Genomic DNA, 22,429 nt, shown 5'->3' on the forward strand with positions numbered 1-22,429 from the left:
CAGCGCTGGACTGGTGAGCTATGTAACGTTGAGTTAATTGCGGCAAACTGTTACCGTAACACCGTTTCGGGAGGTGAAGTGGCCATATTATTCCCACAATGCAAGGCTGTCTGGGGCTGGTCCACAAGAGCCAAGATGGCCGACTTTGAGCAGCAGCTTTCGGATGAGGAGAAGGTAGGGACCTTGTTTTTCAATTAACTGCACGCTATGTAAATCAGTTGCTTGTTTGAATGGATTGTGGCATCACGTGCTAATTCCAGATATTCTGTGTGGCGGTCTGCTTCTTTCTTTCTTGTGTGTGTGCAGATGTAGGGTTTAGCTGCAGGGAGTGAGCCAGTCAATCAGTTAGTGCTAACTGGAAAACTAATGTTATCGCTGCTTGGTAGTGACAAGCCGAATATTCCAACGATAGCCTTCGTATTTAATGTTTGCCAGTTAAATGGCTTGCTTGTGTAGGGTAGTCTTCAAAACCAGTCTAGCCTTCATTAATGCACAGTGGCCAGCCCAAGTACTATCGGCTATCAGGTGTTCACTTGATTTGCTAGCCAACTGCTAGCTCGGCAAGTTCATGTCCGTACTGAACGGCTGCGTTTCATTTGGTGTGATGAGGCTAACAACTATGTTCCGAATGCGTTGTCTGATGATGGCTAACAATCGCACATAGCTTTGTCCCCAAAGTAGTCAATCGAGTGCAAACTAGGGATCCAACTATATATTAAACATCGGTGTTCATTTATCATCCATTATCATCATAACCTGCCTGCAGCTTACCGACCGAGCTGTCGTTACTTCCTGCTTTGTGAAAAACCTCTCCCTGTTTCACAGCGCGTTAGCTAGTTTATGAAGTTTATAAAGTAAACGTCGACTCCCTCCTAATAAATCGGACATTTCTGGCGTTATTGCCGTTTACTCTCTCTACTGCTATGTTTTGAATATTCATATCACACAGATTGCAAATTATAGTTCCCTTGCTAGTTAAATTAGGGGATTTCAAGATGAATAGCTACGTCATAAAATTAGGGTTTTCTGAAAGGCATGTTACCAATGTCCATTACAAGTTGCATGATTGCTAATATGGTTGAATTTATGTGCAACCTAGAACCGCTGGAAATAGTCAATGGCTCGAAGTACTCCCATAACTAGTTGGCTACAGTGTTTCAGATTGTAGGTGTGTGGTATGCCGCTGACAAAGATTTTATGAATATACACCAGTGACCACTCTATTATTAAGTAGACCCTTACACCAGCTTGTTAATGCAAATATCTAATCAGCCAATTATGTGACAACTGAATGCATAAAAGTATGCACACATGGGCAAGAGGTTCAGTTGTTATTCAGACCAAACATCAGAATGGAGAAGAAATGTGATTCAAGTGACTTTGATTGTGGAATGATTGTTGGTGCCGGATGGGGTGGTTAGAGTATCTCAGAAACTGCAGATCTCCTGGGATTTTTTTGCACAACAGTCTAGAGTTTATAGAGAATGGTGTGAAAAACCAAAGAAAATTCCATGAGAGGTCAGAGGAGAAGAGCCAGACTGGTTCATGCTGACAGGAAAGCTGCAGTTATTCAAATTAACACAGTGGTATCAGAAGAGTATCTCTGAGCACAGAACACGTTGAACCTTGAAGTGGATGGACTACAGCAGCCGAAGACCAATTAGTAAAAAATAAAAATAAAATCAGTTCCCTGAGATCATATGCTTCAAAGCACATTAATCAGAAAAACAATATGGTACTCACTATACTGTGCAAAGCTCTCCTGGCTTTCTTATGAATTTGCTTTGTTCACAAGGATCAAGGTCATTATATGACAGTGTAAATAATAATACTAATCTACCAATCTAGATGTTTTTGAAATATCTTAATATTAATATTTTACTTAATATTTTAAGTCAGTATAACTTCATAGGGCTGACTATAATTGGTTGTGTTGAATTCAGCAGTTTCCTTTTGGGATGAGGCCGATTCAAAGGAATGCAGGAATGTCATGTCATTGGAGTGCAATGTTATTTTTATTTTTATTTTTATATTAAAAAGCAGATAATGTAGATTGTATTCTAGCAGGAGCACGATTAGGTTTTGGTCACATTTTTCACACAGTCCATTGATGTGCTTTCTGAAGAAATTTATTCATTGTGTGTAGAAGCGTGGGCTAAAATTGGCCAAGTTGAATAATAGGCTGTGTACTGTACACAATAGGCATTCTTGTGACTAATTGCTGGGTGTTGTTTTCAAAGGAGTTTACCCAAAATGTCTGCTGTTTTGCTTTCCCTTATACAAACATTTACATGGGAAATGTAGCGATATCCCACCCTGTCTTGGACTTTCGCCAGTGTGGTCCAGCCGGGCTCACTCATGAGACAACAACATTCTGCACATGGCTTCGTGGTGAATCCCCAACCACTGGAAACTTTCTTTTGTTTGGTACATTATCTGGATTTATATCCTGATCTAGCTATTTAGTCAGGAGAAATCCTGTTTGGGTTTGCTCACTGCCAGTCACACTTCAAAATGCAGAAGGCATTGTTTAGGCTACTGGTTTGCAAACACTGCTTCCAGTGAGGAGTCTGTAACCTTCTCCAAGATTATCTTGGGTGGCAAGCGGTTGCCTTGTTTTAACTAAGGTGACACAAGAAGTTTTCTGATAGAATATAGGTCTACTTTTAAGCCCAAGGCAGCTGGAGGCACACCTTTAGAAAAACAAAATTGACATTTTTTAACCTGTTTGTAGCTGAACGATGCATCCACCACTTCCTCCTGCACTGAGGGTCACCTTGTAATCATGGCCCTCAAGGCCTGAGAGCTGCTGCTTTACCTGGGAGTCTGGTGTGAAGACAGTCTGGCCACTCAGTACATTCCATTCCATTACATTACAGGCATTTGGCAGGTGCTCTTATCCAGAGCGATGTACAGTTGATTAGACTAAGCAGGAGGCAGTCCTCCCCTTGAGCAATGCAGGGTTAAGGGCCTTGCTCAAGGGTCCCATGGCTGTGCGGATCTTATTGTGGCTACCCCGGGGATCGAACCACCGACCTTGCATGTCCCACTCATGTACCTTAACCACTACGCTACAGGCTGCCAATAGCCGCCACTATGTTTCTGTAGCTAACACTAATTATTTGGTTAATTTCCTGGGAGAAAAGAAAAGAACCTGGGCAAGATTTTGATTCGAGAGCCAGGTTTGATGATCCCTGTTGTGGAATAACACTCTCAACAGTCAACCTGAAATAATATTGGTTCAACATAATTCATATTTCAGTGTCTGCTGAAACATCTTTTGAGAAAACGAGGTTGGAAAAATACTCTGCAAGATGAGCCCTATGTCTTGCTGACTGAAAGGGAAGCCATTAAGTTTTAAATATAGAGATCAATAGGAATTGTTCTTTGAGGGAACGGCTTTTCCCATTACAGAAAGTACTTAACACTGCCATTTAAGAGGTTTAAAAAACCACCAATTAATCAGTGTCTGATGGAATGATGCTTTTACTGATAAAAATTCCCCAAAAAATCCAGACAAAAATTCAGGGAAATAAAGGTTCTTTAAAAAGAAAAGGATAGTAATAGGAGCTGATGCCGAATAGTTTGCATTGGACATTAAAACCAGTGTCCCAGTTTCCTGGTTTTCACTTGGGATAGTAAAATAGAGATGGGACATTGAGCTGTCACCATAGTGCGTGACTACGGTTACCAGAAACCAGAGAGGAGGTCCACCAATCACAAGGTACAATGTTAACCACAAGTAGATGGTTGGACACTTACTTCCAAGCAGCTTACTGGCTAACACGAGCCTTACTCCTGCTTGAAGTGAATTTGAATGACCTGTAATTATATGTGCGGAGAGGGGAATATTGGTAGTTTCTCACTCAGTGTGATTTAAAATTAAAATTGATATTAATCGATATAAATGACTAATTTATATTCTAATGAAGCGTCTGCCAAATGCCAATAATGTAATGTAATGTAATGGTCTAACCCTTAAGTCTCACTGGCTGGGCTGGTGTGAGTTTTTTTTTTTTTTTTTTCTTCCATTCATTCCGTTTATTACAATTGCATACAATCACTAATGGTAACAGGATATAGGCTAATGTTTGAAACCGTTAAAACTCATAGTTCTATCTGCATAACCTATTTTAACATGTCACTACTTTAGCAACAACAGTTCCTTATTTTGTGTGTGAGAAAACAAGCGTTGGGGGACCTCGTCTGGAAATCCATATAGTACTATATTTGGGCATTTTACATAAGTGTGCCTCTCTACCGACCTTCAAAAGGAAATGGACTATGTTTACCATGTTGACACAGGGTCAGCAAGGTTTGATAAAGAGACAGTGCTCGCCAATAAACAACTATTGCTCCCATTATTGCATTGCCACCTCATTGGGATGCTCCCAGAAATTGAAATAGTATTGGGGTTTCATGGGTTTTCCCACATACAGTGGTGTCTTTAGACTAGTGTTTGTTCTAAACTGGAATGCACATGAGATGCATGCTGGCTGGGTAACTAGCCCTTGGACTCCTGCTGAAGATTGATGTGGCTGTGGCTTACACACTGAGAATCTGTTGCTGGGCTGCCATGGTAATGTGCAGCTGGCTTTGCACAGTGCACTGAATTGCGGCCAGTTCATTTAGAGTCCCGTTTCAAAAGGCTAAGAGTCACTCGAGCAGTTGACGTACTGTGCACTGGGGGGTTACGGAAGCTGCAAATTGCAGATCTTGCATTTGTGGGAACAAAATGTATCAGATTTCTCTGAAGCCCACAGCAGAAAACCACCTTGCCTGACTCAGTGGACATCTGAGCCAGGCAAGAGCAGTTTAGAGGACAAGAAGACGCGCAACCTGTTCTTGGGGAATGCAAAATGAAGAGAAATGGCAAAATAAATATATTGTTTGTTCACTGAAAAATAGCCACAGCCACAACGGATTGATGTTGGTGTCAAATTCGGTTTGTTTATCTGCAAACAAGGCTGGCAGCCTCCAGCATTACATGCGTATGTCGTGTAGGGCCTGATGTAAACAGGCTTGGTAAATGTTTCTTTTTGTGCATCACTAGTAATCGCTCATGATTGAAGCATGATTGGTGAATTCCTGTTATTTCCTCTTTCATGTTGCGCCTGTAGCACGGTGTAACCTTTTTAGCTGACGTGACATTTGCTCCTTGCCTGTAAAAGCTAAACAGCAGCTAGCCAGTTAGCAGAAATGGGGGGGAGGGAGAAGCTGGAGGTCGTAAGGCAGGGTGTCAGTCTACGCCCAAACGCCTCCCCGCCCCTCAGGAACCACCTAATTTGCCTGTTCTGACCAAAAACCCACAGCACACAAGTAGACACTTTTTTTGCTGTGAGGGTAAGTTAGTAGTTTCGTGACATTTGGGACCACATGAAAGGTTTAAAAAGGGTAGTCACATTGTTTTATGGATTTTTCCTTCATGGTTCAGTAAAGGCCATTGTACGCGAATGTAAGGTTGTAACTTGGAGGTCATCAAGTGACACAAAGCCTCTTTGGACAGGAGATTCTTCGGTGGCTGGCAGGGTCACCATTGGTCCAAGTGGTTCTGATCTTCGGCTATACGTAGCCAGTGTTCTATGTGGGGAGAGGGCATCATCTCATTCCTGGGCCGTGGAAAAAGCTATTCACTAGAGAAGCCATCCATCCATCCATTCCATTTTACCAAGCAATTATTAGCAGATTTCACACATGGAACGTAAAACTTTGCAGTATTCACACTTTAAGGTGAAAGCTCACAAATCTGTGATTGGAATGTTCTTAACTGAGCATTAAACTAAATGTGCATAACTGAATTATTAATATCAATATTTATTTTGTTGCAGAATTTAGAAAGAAACTAGCAAGTAGTAAAGTAAGTATTAAGTATTAGTAATTTGTTTGATGCATGTCTTGGCAAAACAGCAGCTTTGCTCACATTAACGTTGAAACAACATTTTCGGAAATGTTAGTCTTCTTGGACTTGTTAGGCTACAAAATGCTGGGTTAACTTCATCAGAGAAGGCAGTCACTCTCAGTCACACTATCCTAAAACGTCCCACTGATCTGTCATGCTCGGTTTGCTTCAGCAAAGATGGAGTCCAGGCTTTTCACAGTGTAGGAACTCACCTTGGTTGTAGTGCAGTCTAAAAACACTGTGTGCTTAAAGGAAGGGCACAATGTTCTCTCAGTTTATCAAGGTAACCTATGACACAGGTCTACTTTAGCTTTGCCTGGGATTCTGTACCTTCTAATACTATCTGTGGGTTCCTCCGTCAGGTGAACTGAGCAGCCTTCCAGCATAGTTTTAAGAACTTTAGACACTTCAGAAGACATCTACCACAAATAAATAATTAGGCCAATGCCATCAGTATGATACTCTTTCAGTACGTCAATGGTGTCGGAGTGTCCGTCAAACGAAAGCAATTGGCAACTACTCGACCTTGTGAATATCGTTCCAACCTACACCTGCGCAGCATTGCTGTCCAAGCGAGGCGCTGCTCCCCGCCCGTTTCTCTCATGCTGTCCGAGCTCGCAGTTTGAGCGTCGAAGATGCCGTGAGCCTCTTCTCGCCTTCAAGTGACCCAGGGAGCCCGCTGCGCGTGGACCGGAGGCAGGAAGTCTGGTTTTCTTCAGAGAAACGCTCGCGAATCTGCAGACGAGCTCCGAGAGAGGAAGGGGCGGAAGCCCAGCTTTGTAGGGCATGGGGGAGACTTCCTGTATGTAAATGAGCCTGCAAGGGGACACGGCTGTGCACCTGTGTTTTTAGCGCCTCCCGCCCTCCACTCAGGAGGCCGTGTGCTCTTCACCGACAACCCGAGCGCACAGGAGCATTCAACCCGCCAGAGTCTCTGTTAAACAGAGGGGGCGGCCTGTAGCGTCGTGGTTAAGGTACGTGACTGGGACCCGCAAGGTCGGTGGTTCGATCCCCGGTGTATAAAATCCACACAGCCGTTGGGCCCTTAACCCTGCATTGCTCGAGGGGAGGATTGTCTGCTGAATCTGTTAGTCGCTTTGGATAAAAGTGTCAGCCATATGACAATGTAAACAGTTCTTTCGGTGGCCAAACTATTGAATACCACTCGACCGATTTTAACCAACTGTAGTTGAGGAGTGGCCACTTGAGCTACTGAAACAAGAGCGGAATAAGCTTTACCTATTATTGTTCTTAGTTATAACTGGCTTTAGGAGAGGCAGGTTGACATGTAGGCCATGTCTTTGTGCCTGAAAGGTCTTTTCCCAGCTATCTCTTTCAATTTAATGGTAACTGGAGAAATGGAACTCATTGCTTCAGTATTAGAAACCCTCAGTTCACAGGAATGCGTTCATGAGGCCAAGAGCAGATTTGATAAGATGTGATTGCATTGATTCAACTGATACTTGAATCAAGGTCTTCCCAAAATGCACGTCTAAGTAGACCGCAGGAATGAATTTAAGCTCTTCTCCTTTTGACATTATTCTGACCCCTTGACCTTCCAAGTAGACAGGAAGTATATGGTCAGACCCATGATGTGGTCTGCCAAAGTAGGAACATGGGTTGTGGTGAAGAAGCTGACTCATTTTCGCAACGACATTGATAAAACGTGTAAGAATTCATTCTTCAATACAACTGGAGAAATACAGTGCCCTCCATAACATTTGGGGCTGCGACCCGTCATTTATTTACTTGCCTCTGTACTCCTTAATTTGAGATTTGTAACAGAAAAAATAAAAAAAAGTGGTTTGAGTGCACATTGTCAGATTTTAGTAAGGGGCATTTTTATACATTTTGGGTTCACCATGTAGAAATTACAGCAGTGTTTATACATAGTCCCCCTCATTCAGGGCACCGTAATGTTTGGGACGCAGCAATGTTATGTAATGATGGAATGATGATGAAATATTTCTACACCTAAGGAAAGCTACACAACATGGTTAATGTCAGGTTAAGGGGAGCTGCTTGCTTGCTGCAAATGCTGCAACTTGACGACCATGCTAACCTTGTGACCCGGTACCATCTGAGCGGTGTATCGTAGCTAGCGTCGGCCTCCCTGTCTGAGATAAATCTTCCCCCCCCGCTGTTCCCTGCTCTTGCCTGCAGTGCCTCTGCACCAGAGGCTGTTTGGCCGTGTGCATAGTTTGCTTACACGGGCAGTTATAGCGCTCGCTAAGAAAAGCTTGCGCCAGGTTCCTGCCATCTAGGGAATGGACCAGTCTATACTCTCCCTCTCATACCAGCGGCTAGGGTTGACCTCCATTAACCCCTGCACTCACCCTTCCCTCCCCTGTCGGAGGCAGTGGGTGGTCTCCATGGATACACGCATATTACCGCGTACGTTTACGGGGCTTGCATAAGGAGACGCGGGAAGGGCCCGCTCGCCCTGGTTTTTTATTTATTTATATTTTTTTTATGAGGGATTTTACAAGTGCACTCGAGCAGCTGTGTTTTTGTTTTCGTCCCGCTTCGTGTGACTCGGCAAAATGCACGAACGCGCACCCCTTGCTCATGCCTTCTGCTAATTGCCCTGTTTGCAGGGCTGTTTCCACTTCCTGTCGGGCTGACTGATTCGTTTTCATTATCGCCCGGTTAATTGCTCGCCGCAACTCTGCAACGTGCAACACCCCTGCACAAGCAGATCTGCAGAGAAACTGTAACGGTTCATATCTCACACCTACTGTAGTGCATCCCCTTTTATCTTTCCTGCTGGGAGGTGAAAGATTTTACTCTGGCCATACAATGGCGGCGTCCTACTTGTGATTAAAATTGACAAAGCTCCTGCTTTGCAATTCGAGTTTTGTCCTTGTGCGATTAGCCACGGTATGGTTTGACGCCTCCGTGCCCTGGGAATAGACAGAACCTCCCGCACTGTGGCCTGTATGCTGTGTGTGTTTGGTGTAGGGTTTCCTTAACAGGGACACTCCATGGCAATGGCAGGTTAGCTCCGTTACAGAGGAAATGGATGATGTACGGCCCCCGCCCTCCAAGAGAACTGAGCTTCAGGCAGGATGCCTGTGTGTGTGAGAGTGAGAGTGAGAGTGAGAGTGAGAGTGAGAGTGAGAGTGAGAGTGAGAGTGAGAGTGAGAGATGGTTTAGATCCTGTATCTCATGTCACTTCTTCCTCCCACAGGTCCGCATAGCCGCCAGCTTCGTCACCCACGCTCCTCCTGGCGAGTTTAAAGAAGTGTTCAACGGTGAGAAGCCTCCAGCGGTCCGTGCCACAGCCGAAGATCCGTCTCACAGCGAGGCTGTGTGGGACTCGGATGCGTAGGCCCGAAATTCGCTTTGACACATAACCAATGTTCAGTAATTAAACTGACACTTTAAATTAGGCTCAAGTGCTTTGATTTAAGCTCTGAATGTGCACGTTTTTATAAAGCTGTCCCCGACTTGAAATTACCGTCTGTAACCCAGAGCTGAAGCTAGGATCTTAGTGCTGTCTGTCTACTGAGGTGGTTTTTGGAGTTGCATGTTTACTGAGGATGAATTGGCATCTGACTCACTTGTTGTAGTATGTGTGTTTACTGAGGATGAATTGGCATCTGACTAACTTGTTGTAGTATGTGTGTTTACTGAGGATGAATTGGCATCTGACTAACTTGTTGTAGTATGTGTGTTTACTGAGGATGAATTGGCGTCTGACTAACATGTTGTAGTATGTATGTTTACTGAGGATGAATTGGAGTCTCTGATTAACTTGTTGTTGTATGTGTGTTTACTGAGGATGAATTGGAGTCTCTGATTAACTTGTTGTAGTATGCATGTTTACTGAGGATGAATTGGCATCTGACTAACATGTTGTAGTATGTATGTTTACTGAATATAAATTGGAATCTCCCGCACTGACTGAAAGTGCACTCTCTTGTCTGCAGAGGACGGTGTTGTGTTCCTGGACTGAGTTTGTGCTGTGTCTTTGTGTTTGTAGATGTACGGCTGCTGCTCAACAATGACAATCTTCTCCGAGAGGGGGCAGCCCAGTGAGTACTGCTTCATCACCCCGGAAACACCCTTCCTCCTCCTCTCCCTTTTCTTTCACCACAGAAGGCAGGCGACGCATACGTGTGTGGGTTTATACATTGGGCGTTCGTGAAGTAAGCCTCAACTCTGGTTACGGCTTCCTCTGCCCTGGCACAAAGTCCTCCCAGAATAAGTTGCGCTGTTAAAATGGTGAACGTATTTTCCCTGTTTTGGGCTGTGGGAAATTTTCCCAGCGGAAAAACTAAGGATAAAAGCGTGCGGGTCCGTGGGAAAAAGAATGCTTGCGGAGCTGCCCGGTTTTCTATTTCGTTTCCCCCCGGGGTGCGACTGTTGTCAGCAGCGAGAGGCTGTTTTATGCCGCGTGTTTTCCGGTTTAGCATCTTGTCCTCTGGCATCGTTATCCCCCCGCTTTGTTTTCCCTCCCCCCGGGGGTCTGTTTTCTCTGGAAGCGTGTCGTGTTTGTGTTGGAACGCCGTCTTCTGGTTTACAGACCCATTAGCGCCCTTCACACAACAGCGATAGCTCCTCTCCCAGACGGCTCTGAGCCGGCCTCTCTCTCTCTCCCTCTCCCTCTCCCTCTCCCTCTCCCTCTCCCTCTCTCGCTCCCTCGCTCCCTCGCTCTCTCCATCGCCGCTCAGCCCCTTGGCAGAACCACTTTTTGACTGTGATAATTGCTTGTTATCTGTCTGTATATGGGTGGGGAAATATTTACTTTTAGATTGACCTGACAAAGATCCGCTATGGGTTGAAACGTTGTTTGATACTAATAAAGAATTATATTGAGTTTGTGTGCGCCAGCTCTACTTGAATTATAATTGCTACTACCCTATTTGCTTGCATCCTGGTCGATGTGCCCATTTCTATTATACTATTTTACCGTTATCTGTATGTAACCTTCATGATACAATGGGGCGGCATTGGCTCAGTCGATAAGGGCAGTCGGAGGGTTGCTGGATCGATCCCGCCCTGGGTGTGTCGAAGTGTCCCTGAGCAAGACACCTAACCCCCAAATGCTCCTGACGAGCTGGTCGGTGCCTTGCATGGCAGCCAATCGCCGTTGGTGTGTGAGTATGTGTGTGGATGGGTGAATCAGAAGCATCAATTGTACAGCGCTTTGGATAAAGGTGCTTTATAATTGCCAACCATTTACCATGTTTATTTGTTTTCATGCTGCCTCTTGGCCAGGTCTCTCTTGTAATGGAGATTTTTCATCTCAATGAGACTTTACCTGGTTAAATAAAGGTCAAATAAAAAAATTCAAAAGATACGCACCCCCGACCTTTGTCTTCATCTGCCAGAGGCTGGCGGACATGTAATTTGAAAATGTATTTGGACAGTGACACATTTTTGGTTGTTTGTGTACTCCAGCAAACAGACTCCAAACAATTGGGGGCACCATGTATAAAAACAGCTGCACTTCTAACACAGATCACCCAATAGAGTTGTAAAAACCCTCAAATGAAAGCTGCAAGTCTACACTTTAACAGATAGTGGTACACAGGCCTTCAACAGCTGTCTTCCCCTGCCAGAAGCTTGCTGAAATGCGCAGTAAAGGCGAAACGTGAGCTTTCTGTTGTAGCCGTTTCTTTGCCTCATGTGTGTTGTTTCTATCCAACAGTGCCTTCGCCCAATACAACATGGAGCAGTTCACCCTGGCCAAAATCGAAGGGTATGACGATCAGGTAAGGCTTCCATAGTGTGTGGATGAGCAAGGCCTCTCGTTTCAGAATGTCCACTCAGAAGGACTTGGTTTTCGCTGACACTTTCACTGCTGAAAGGCCCAATCAACTCTTATATACTACTGAATCGAGAAACACCACAGGACTGATGGCAATGAAGAGAAATAACGCTTTCCATTTCAAAAGGCCAACAGTGCATGGATACTGAAAAAGCAGTCTATATTCGGTTTTTAGTTTGAAAAAAACAGTAATAACTTCCTTTTTTTGTTTGTTTGCATTGGTTTTTATTGTTTTTTTTTGGAGGCAATGCAGTGTATTTTACTAAAGCAGGATAATTTCTTTGCACTACAAGCAACCGCAAATGCTTATAATAAATTGATTTATTTGAGTTCATAATTAATTGATAACTAAGTAGTCACTACTCCTTTTGTTTTGCTGTTTGAATCATGTTTTTAAATTCAATAACAATTCAGCATTTATTTTCTTCTTATTTATTTTTAAAGACGCATCAGCCTGATACTTCCTTTTTTTGATCAAAATATATATTAATTTTTAAAGAAACAGCACTGGACCGGCAAGGAGCAAGGAGGATGACATGTAGTTGCATGCTATTTGCATGCTATTTGGCAAATTGTGTTGCTAAATATACAGATAATCTCTTGGTAAAATTGTACGGGTAAAAAAAAATTCCATGCCTGGTACCACTGAGGCCTTCTCTCTGTAAAATTTAGCAGTGCTGTATTCCAAATTGACTATCTCTTAAAGTTAGAATCCAGTACCTCTGGAAGATCAGGTATAATCCATAATCTCAGAATATCAGCCTCTTACTTTTTAGTAATTTGGTCGTTTTCTGACCGTGGGCGACCTCCGCCTCTCCGCCTCCCCAGGTCCTGATCACGGAGCACGGGGACCTGGGGCACGACCGGTTCTTCGACCCGCGCAACAAGCTGTCCTTCAAGTTCGACCACCTGAGGAAGGAGGCCAGCGACCCGAAGCCCTGCGAGGGCGAGGCGGGCCTGTCCCCCTGGAGGGACGCCTGCGACTCCGCCCTGAGCGCCTACGTCAAGGAGCACTACCCCAGCGGCGTGTGCACGGCAAGTACAATACATACAGAGCAGCCCAAAGGTGTGTGCACGGCAAGTACAATGCATACAGAGCAACCCAGTGGCGTGTGCACGGCAAGTACAATACATACAGAGCACTACCCCAGCGGTGTGCACGGCAAGTACAGTACATACAGAGCAGCCCAGCGGCGTGTGCACGGCAAGTACCAACCCTCCTGTGCTCAGTGCATACAGAGTTGACCAGGGGTGTGTGCACGGCAAGTACCCAACCTTGCCTGTGTTCAGTGCATACAGAGCAGCCCAGTGTTGTGTGCACGGCAAGTACTCAACCCGCCTGTGCACAAAGCATACAGAGCAGCCCAGTGGTGTGTGCACGGCAAGTACCCAACCCTGACTGTGCTCAACGGGACAGCCTGATTCTGGGTGGTACGTGACTGGGACTCAGAAGGTTGGTGGCTAAGATCCGCACAGCTGTTGGGCCCTTAACCCCGCTTTGCTCCAGAGGGGGATTGTCCCCTGCTTAGTCTAACTGTAAGCCACTTTGGATAAAAGCATCAGCTAAATAACAAATTATTTTATTATTTAACTGGGACCAAGCCAAAATAAGGAGAGGAAGCAGAGACAAAATTATTTTAAAAATGAGTGACTGATATCTGAGATATCTTCCTAAAACAAGCAAAGGCAAAAGTGGGATTTAAAAAAATTAAAATAAATGAAAAATCTGTTCGTCATTAATTCATGCCGTTTCATCCTGTTTCTTGTTTGCTGCAGGTTTATGGGAAAACGATCGATGGTCAGCAGACTATCATCGCCTGCATCGAGGGTCATCAGTTTCAACCAAAAAACTTCTGGTGAGAACCCAGAGGCTACAAGAGCACTCCGAGATGTTGTGTTTGTTTTTAAATGTATTTTTAAATACAAATGATCATTTAACCTTACGCAGCCATCTTGTGAATAGTGAATAGTGTTTGTTTAGTACATTTGCTTTAACTAAGAATTATACAATGTGAAGAGTGAGTTTTCTGATCACTTTGGCTTTAACTTTTCTGCTGTTTACTGGCAACAATATACAGTGCAGTCCGTAAGTATTTGGACAGTGACACACTGTTTTCGCTCTGTACTCCAGCAAACCCAAGCAGTCTCCTAAAACTGTGGGGGTATATGTATAAAACCACTGTACTTCCTATAAGGTTCACCCAATATGGAGGTAAAAACCCTCAAATGAAGTCAGTTTTATTTCAACTGTTTCTTTGCTGGGGTACAGAGCAAAAGCAACAAAAACCGTCTCCCTTTCCAAATACTTTGACTGCACTGTATGGGAAACCCATGAGCAGTCTATCGCGGGAATCTCCGCCTAAGCTGTTGAGATCTGCCTGAGGTTAATTCATGAAGCTACTTGCCTAATTATGAATACCCAATGTAAATCTTCAGAGAAAACAAACTTGTTACGAGAAGTTTGCAGTGATCATGAATACTAATGTCAGTAGCTTGCTACCCCAGTTCTTACAAAGTGCCCTAATCAGAAGATAAAGATTTTGCTGTACTAACCTCAAGGTTACACTGACCAGTCACCTGTACAGGGAGTGAAAACGGAAGAATTGTGGGTAATTCTGACTTACCATGCTCTTTATGACTGATGCAGCTATGCAAGCACTGAAAACATGGTCTGTCCTTTCTATTGAATAAAATCAAATTGAAATTTGGACAAAATGGGCATTTGTTTGCACACCTGCCGGATAATACAATGTGGGAAATTCAAATGTTTGATATAAAGAAGGTGGAGAATAAAATCAAAGAGTTCACGAGGTTAAAGACTGGCTCACGGAAAGGGACATAATGCTATTCAGAAAGCTGTATAAACATTCCAAACGACCTCCGTTACTGACGCGTTCGCATCCGAGGATCTATTGCGCAAGCACAGCAGTTTACATTTTTGGAAAAACCTTGAAAGGTTCAGAGAAGTCCTGTCTAAAAAATAGTCATTACTGTAACGTGGCTTTTGCTGTGACCTTGCAGTCTTTTCTGTGTGTTTGTCACCTTGCAGTTTCCTGTCTGTGACCTTACCATTTCCTGTCTGTGACCTTACCATATATGTTCTTTCCCGTGTGTGACCTTGCCGTTTCCTGTCGTGGCCTGAAGGCGCTCCGTGTGTGACCTTGCCTTTTCCTGTGTCTGAACTTGCCGTGTCCTGTCGGGCGTCTTGCCGTTTCCTGTCGTGGCCTGAAGGCACTGTGTGACCTTGCCATTTCCTGCCGTGGCCTGCCATGTCCTGTCGGGTGTCTTGCCGTTTCCTGCCGTGGCCTGCCATGTCCTGTCGGGTGTCTTGCCATTTCCTGTGCGTGACCTTGCCGTCTGTTCCTCGCTCAGGAACGGCCGCTGCAGGTCAGAGTGGAAGTTCAGCATCGGACAGGGCATGGTTCAGCTGGCGGGCGTCCTCAAAATTCAGGTGAGCCTCCGATCCGCCGGGCACCGTCCGGTACAGAGCACAGCGGTGCACATCCGCCGACCCCCGCGATACTCCTCTCTGCTTCAGCACATACGGTGCGGATGTGGAACCTCATTTTCCACACTCATGGACGAGCACATAAGTGAACTCATGGAGGACAATTCGGTAGCACTTTACTTGAACCCCTCGCCATAAGGCTGAAATAACACTGTCATACACATGACCTATGACAGCTGTCAGGAGACTCCATAACGGATTATGTCAGTTTGTGAAATTATATAAAGCTGTCATACTATTATCGGTAAATGTTATGACAGATGTTACCGTCATGAAATTTACTGATTAAAAGTATGACAGTTATATTTCTATGCCTGACATATATATTATGTTGTGTCATACATTACACGTCAGCCTTTTGCCGAGGGGTTCTAGTTAAGTGTTACTGAAAATTTTAGCAATTGTTATTTGTGCATTGCAACCTGCTTTCCAATATTAATCAGAGAGATGGGTGTACAGTGCAGCTGAGTCTCTGTATAGCTTTGCTTTTTTTGGCTTGTACAAATGACACAATAAGTAATACATTAAATTGGTTAAAAACAACATTACTTAATGGAAAAGCGGATCTATTCATTTCTGTGCTTTTTCTTTTTTTTCATACCAATAAAAATACACTTGGGATTTCAGTATGTCCTTGACTCAAGCTTGGTTGAAAATTGGATTTCAGTAGCAGAAATGGTTTATACTTTTGTGTGCATTCGGGAGTATTTCCAGCCTACGGTGCAGCAGCACACGTTTGTTGTTGTTCTCATGATTGTGTTTACTTGTTTCATTATTACCAGGGTTGTGTACGCTTTGATGGTTTTATAGCTACTTTATAGCTTACGTTTGGCTACGTAAGTGGTTTGTTGCTGTTCCTGCATAAGTGTATACTTTACTATGCCTAGCGTTGTGTTTCCTAAAACAGTTTTATAGATACAATCGTGTGTCATGAGATTAAAAGGCCCAATTCCGGGGGTGTCTCGGTGGCGCAGCCTGTAGAGCACTGACCGCATGTCTTCCCCTCTCTCGCTCCCATTCTTCCTGTCTCTCTATACTATATACTGTCCAATAAAGCTGAAAAAGGCCTAAAAAATATCTTTAAAAAAAAAAAAGCCCCAATTCCTTCTTTGTGGTCATTCGGTGCACTTGTCCCCCGGGTTATGGTTATGCACTTTGTTATACGTCACTGTGGATAAGATTGTCTGACCAAATGCCTATACTGTAAATGTAATGTACCGTTTACTGTGTGAAAGTGAGTGATCCTGTTCTTCCCCCTTGCTACAGGTGCATTACTATGAAGACGGAAACGTCCAGCTGGTCAGCCATAAGGACGTGCAGGAATCTCTGACCGTGTCCGTGAGTATGGCGGCACAGAGCGTCCGTCTGTCCGTGTGTGTGTCCGTCTGTCCGTCTGTCCGTCTGTCCGTCTGTCCGTCTGTCCGTCTGTCCGTGTGTCCGTGTGTCCGTGTGTCCGTGTGTCCGTGTGTCCGTGTGTCCGTGTGTCCGTGTGTCCGTGTGTCCGTGTGTCCGTCTGTCCGTGTGTCCGTGTGTCCGTGTGTCCGTCTGTCCGTGTGTCCGTGTGTCCGTGTGTCCGTGTGTCCGTGTGTCCGTCTGTCCGTCTGTCCGTCTGTCTCCGTCTGTGTCCGTCTGTGTCCGTCTGTGTCCGTCTGTGTCCGTCTGTGTCCGTCTGTGTCCGTCTGTGATTGGCTGTTGCTGTGCTGGAAAAAAAACCGCTCGGAAAGTGATCCCGTTCAATATCGTTCATCACTCTTGTTATTGCTGTGGTGACTCCATCAGCCACTCGAGTTAAAACGTTTTTTCACAACAACATCTACAGTTATCGTTATAGTTATCATTCCTGGTGTGGATGTACCCTTTCAGTCACAAGCTCAATATGAATTGGCTCCACCCAAATCCCAAGGGGTTTTGGCTTTGGTTGAGAGAATAGAGAAAACTTGGTAGGGTTTCAGAATCTCAGCAACAGTATAGCAGCCATTTTGATTGGTTGAAAAGGTATAAGGTTCCGTATGGCACTCTTGGGACTGAAGGGTTAAGAGGCGCGGGGGGGAATCGTTTCCTCCCGCATAACTTGACGCCCTCAAAGGGCGTACAGGGCAGGCCCGAAGAGTCGTGCAGCTGCCCCCGCCTGTGACCGTCAGAGAGGAAGTGCTCCGTTTGCGGTCTGTTCCGTGCCAGGTGCATTCTGCCTGCCTGTGCCTTTCCCCCAGAATGCACTGCACTGTCTTAGCAAGTCTCTTCGTCCTGTCATAAGAATACGAAGATCTTAAAGGTACAATAGGTAAGATCTGTGTGTTAAAACATTGTTACAAGATACAAGCAATCCCTTCCGATCATTGAAAAAGGCTCACTGACATGATGAATCACCATCTGCCTGTGTTTATAGTCCTTAAATTCAGGCTTCAAAATATACAGTTGACGTCCCGACATTCTGTACCAAAACATTGTATAATTGTGCAATAATTCAAGCTCATTGGTTGAAAATTGATTCTAATTGCCACAGCCAATAGCGTTTCAGCGTCGTGTTCAGAGAAGAGGGTGGAATAAACAGTGTTGTGGTTTGATGGTGCTTGTTGCTGCTATTCCTCTCTTGACTATTAGGAGTCCGAAATTACCTATTGTACCTTTAAGATTTCTCTCGTAGCAAATATTTGTTTGTTTTAAGTTACTGTTTGCTCGACTGTTTGTTTACCCCGTTGGCACATCTTGAAATGAGTCAAACTGTCTTGCCTCATTGGCAAGATTAATACAATTTTAAGGCTCAATATAAGAATATGATGGGGTTTTTTGGAGCCCTAATCCCTCTGCTTCATTTTGCCAGAATGAAACACAAACAGCCAAGGACTTTGTGAAAATCGTAGAGAATGCAGAAAACGATTACCAGGTAAGTCAGTGTATCAGAGCCATTCAATTCAACCGTTGATTTAAAATGTTTTCATATATAAAAAATAAAATAAAAAAACATGACACCTTTCTCACAGTAGGATTTTCGTTGGTATATTGTTTGAATTTGTTTGCGTTCATAAAGTTCACCACAACTTCAGAGACACTTTAGTCAGATAATCATGTCTGAATAAGTCTTCGGGCATGCCCTTGAGTAGTCAGATGTTGTGTTGTTCCAATATAGACACGATTTCTTCTTGGTTTAGACTGGGAATATACTTGTATAATATGATCGGGGGGGGGGGGGGGGGTGGTGGTGTGCCGTAAAGCTCCCAGAATGCACAGGGGGAGGGCGGGACTGAGCGACGGTGTTGTTTGGCCTCTCAGACCGCGATCAACGAGAACTACCAGACCATGTCGGACACCACCTTCAAAGCCCTGCGTCGGCAGCTGCCCGTCACCCGCACCAAAATCGACTGGAACAAGATCCTCAGCTACAAGATCGGGAAGGAGATGCAGAACGCCTAGAGGAGCGCACGAGGGCCCCCCGCTCCTCGCAAACGGAGGGTCCGCGAGGTCGCCAAAACGAGACGGGGAACGGGCGGAAACGGGAAGCGCGGTCGCAGAATGTGTGCTGTCATGTTTCGGGTGGTTTGTTTTTGTTTTTAAAAGGTCAAAGGTCAAGTCTGGTGCGTTTGGGGGAATAAAGAGCAGGGACTGCTTCACTTTGCCCCGACTAAGGGAGGGCGCTTTGCTTTAAAATAAGGTCGTGCAATGAGGGGGAGGGATATGGCTTTTCTTGCAATCTGAACCAATTCCTCTTGCCCCTGAAATTACAGAAAGTTGTGAAATATTAATTCTTCCCTTATGGAAATGGCATATATTTGAAAATATTATCGATCTATTACAGCACTTAACGATACATTGCTGCCTATACAAAATAATTTAAACTTTAAGGTATTGTCATATATACAGCCGTAAAATACAGTATCGTGTTTTCCATTGTTTAACAGTGTAATATCACAGTGTAACGTGTTTCCATAAGGATTGTGAGGCAGCTCCAAATGCCACTCTACCCCTCTCTTTAGACTGCCTCATTGGAAGGGCCCTGTGCTCCTATAGGTACCACATGGAGGTTGGGGTGAGGTGGTGGTTTTGCAGAGTGAGTTTTACCCTCCAAAAGAGGAAGGGGGGGAAAAAAAAGTTTCTTCAAAGTGGGCTGTGTCGTTTGCTAGAAATCTTTCCCATGGAAAAGATTTCCATAATAAAGCCTGGTTGCACGCTATACATGCAGAAACGGTATAGAGATTTTGTGTGTGTGTGTGTGTATATCATACATGCATAAATATATACACTCACACATTTATGAAACGACATTATGCAATTGTATTTTATTCAAAGTCTTAAGCCAGCAGCGCCCCAATGTAACATACTGTACCCTGCGAGATTGTGCTTTGTTTACCTCTCTGTATCCACACACGCCCACAGTAACGAGTGCTGACACCTGAAATGGTGAAATAACAAATACTTGTCATCTATGCATCCTCAAACTACCATGAACTGGTCACCACTGATGCTCACCAGCTGTGTTGCAATGCTAATCGAATGCTTGTACAGAAACCGTTGGGTGAGAAATTTCCGGCAGGCTACTGCCCCCTTCTGGTGTAATATATATTTGCAGTTGATAGTGGTTAGATCTTGTGATAATGTCGCTGTCGGTGTCCTTCCTTTCCCAAGCTTTTATTGCCGAATATTTTTACATAATGTAAGAACAAACGTGTAATTCAAAGAGAATAAAGAATTTGCACCGAATTATGTGCAGCTGTGATGAATGCAAAAGCCCATTTTCAAACGGGTATATATATGGAAATATTGTTCAATTGTTACAAACAAATGGTTGAATCTCTACCTACCTACAGGGGATTTTCTGGTTCTTCTCAAACTTATGGAATATTTGGACGTTGTGACAAAGCTGGCCCCATACAGAATAATTTACAGCCATCTGAGATCATTCTTTTTTTAAAACAGTCATTTAAAAATGACAAGGGACTGCATAGAATGCTCTGCATATAAGAGACCTCAGCCCTACAAAATGGCCTCCTTCCTGCTTATCACACACCTGCTTTAAAGATGTTAATCGTAATTTCCAACAACTATCCTGAATCAGTCACACGTTTAGACCATCAGCAGTTCTTGGTACACTCAGTGGCGGCTGCTGGTGATCCTTGATGGGGGTGCTAAAAACCAAAAGTCTAATACCTATCAATAACTCGCACTTCAGCATTGCATTTGAAAATATGCCAATCGAATATATGCCATTTGATGAATACTTTCATTCAAAGCACCTTACAATACCATAGGCTCATACATTGTTCAGTGTGGCTGGCATCAGTGAGTGGGAATTGAATCCATCACCTTGGCAGTGCTAGTGCCAGACGCTACCAGTGGAGCTACAGGGGTACAATATAGGTCTGTTGGAGTAGTGGTTCTCAAACTCGGTCCTGGGGGATGCCTGTGTATGCTGGTTTTTGGTGCAGCCAATATTTTGATTGATTAAGGTGGTTGCACACATGGGTTTAAATTATTATAATTATTGACTTTTTTTTCACAATCTTATTAACAGAATGCAGGTTTGTCTCATCTTGGCTTTGGCTTTTTTTTCTTTTTACCAAATTGATAGTTTTAGCAGCCAGATGTCCATACTTTCTCAAACTAGGCGCCTATTGATTCACGTCCATCTTTATTAAAAAAAACCCCTCTATTTTTAACCTCGATGTAATGGTTCACCATATAGCACAATAAGCATAATGAAAATATGTGACTTTTCTTCTTCATGGCATACATATATCTGGCAAAGAGGGTAAATAATCCTTCAAAACATGAAGAAAGCTATTAAGAAAAATTAACAGGTTGTTATAATTCTAGGCTTACAATTGTGGTTGGAACGGAAACCAGCATACACGGGTCCCTGGATGGAGTTTGAGAACCACTCTGTTCGAGCAACAAAACTATGAAACCAAGCCTTGCTATAGTGGGTGCACTAAAGAGAAAGCACCATAACTGAATGCATGTTGTTTTCTGTCGAATAGTTTTACTCTCAAACAGAACTGTGCAACTACTCTTTGTGTATGTCATCATACGCAAAATGGTCCATCCAACCATCATAATATGTCAAGTAGGTATTCTGTAAATTTTTGTGACAAGGTATTGATGTAATGTCAGCTAAATTGATAAATTGCTTGGTGAATCCTGGATTTACCAAGGGAAGTGTCACACATCCGGGATCAAAATTACTGTAGTACACTTTCTGAACTACAGTACTACACTTCGGAACATGGAAAAAAATATTGAACAGGGGCGAGTGCCTGCTCATCCAATAGGAAGAGGAGTAAGGATGCGTGGTGGGACGGTTAAGAGAAGACCACAAAACAGAGGAAGAGGCAGAAGAGGACAAAGGCACATGGTTGTCTCCGGTGAAACGCGGGCCACCATTGTGGACCATGGTCTTACAATGGTCTTGCATGTCGAAGAGCACAACCTAATGTGGACCGGCCCAGTGTCAGCATCAAAAAACTTCCATACAAACATAGTTAATGCATGTTTGAAGTTCATAAAGAATACATGAACTATCGTTTTCAAAAAATGTTTTGGCAAATGCACCGACGGTTATGAGAACACAATGGGCCAAATCCATTGAGAAAAACTGTAAAGGCCTGCACCTACTTAAGATTTTCCGAGAATTATCCAATTGTGTTGGAAACATTACTTAAGCTATAGCTTTTGTTAAAAAATGGCTGATTGTATGAGACTTTTTGTTTTTAAGGTTTTGGATTTTTAGTTCTTGGCATTTTGGGACTATTATTTTTAAGGCATATAGGCTGCATTTCCCCCAAATCATCACCGGTTACCACACAATAAGACAATACAACACAAAAATAACACAACACAATCCAGTGGGACCAACATTATGCCAGTGTTTGGCATCAGAACCATCCTAATTATGTTATGATTGAAGCACCTAGTCTCTAGTCTGCTAACTACAAATTTCCAAAAAATAAACATCCATCGATTCATCAGGCAAACAATTTATTGGATTTCTCTTCATATTTGCATGGCAAAAGCATGGGTAAATCAATCAGACATTACTGCAGATTTGCCTTTAGCAGAAAATAAAGCACTGTTGCTGAAATGCAATGCAACCTGCTACATTATTTTGTGGTGCAATACACAAATAACCACTCAATTGCTCATTTATTTTAGCCAACGAAGGATCCTGCAATACTAGTTGCTAATTTTTCCAAGTAAACATTTTGTGCACTGCATATATGTATTATGAGATTATAACACTTACAACACAAAAGTT

General features: G+C 43.7%; 1 protein-coding gene across 1 annotated transcript; it reads left to right on the forward strand.

The window, feature by feature from the left end:
• The first annotated feature begins 56 nt into the window (after positions 1 to 56).
• Positions 57 to 19,878, forward strand: LOC133139280 (F-actin-capping protein subunit alpha-1-like). The gene is made up of 10 exons (XM_061258713.1): positions 57 to 174; positions 9,090 to 9,153; positions 9,885 to 9,936; positions 11,556 to 11,619; positions 12,504 to 12,710; positions 13,452 to 13,531; positions 15,048 to 15,126; positions 16,450 to 16,521; positions 18,005 to 18,067; positions 18,454 to 19,878. The coding sequence occupies exons 1-10, from the start codon at positions 136 to 138 to the stop codon at positions 18,592 to 18,594; spliced, it is 861 nt and encodes a 286-aa protein (XP_061114697.1). The 5' UTR covers positions 57 to 135; the 3' UTR covers positions 18,595 to 19,878.
• The last annotated feature ends 2,551 nt before the right edge of the window (positions 19,879 to 22,429 follow it).

The sequence above is a fragment of the Conger conger genome, chromosome 10 (assembly GCF_963514075.1).
Source record: "Conger conger chromosome 10, fConCon1.1, whole genome shotgun sequence".
NCBI lineage: Eukaryota > Metazoa > Chordata > Actinopteri > Anguilliformes > Congridae > Conger > Conger conger.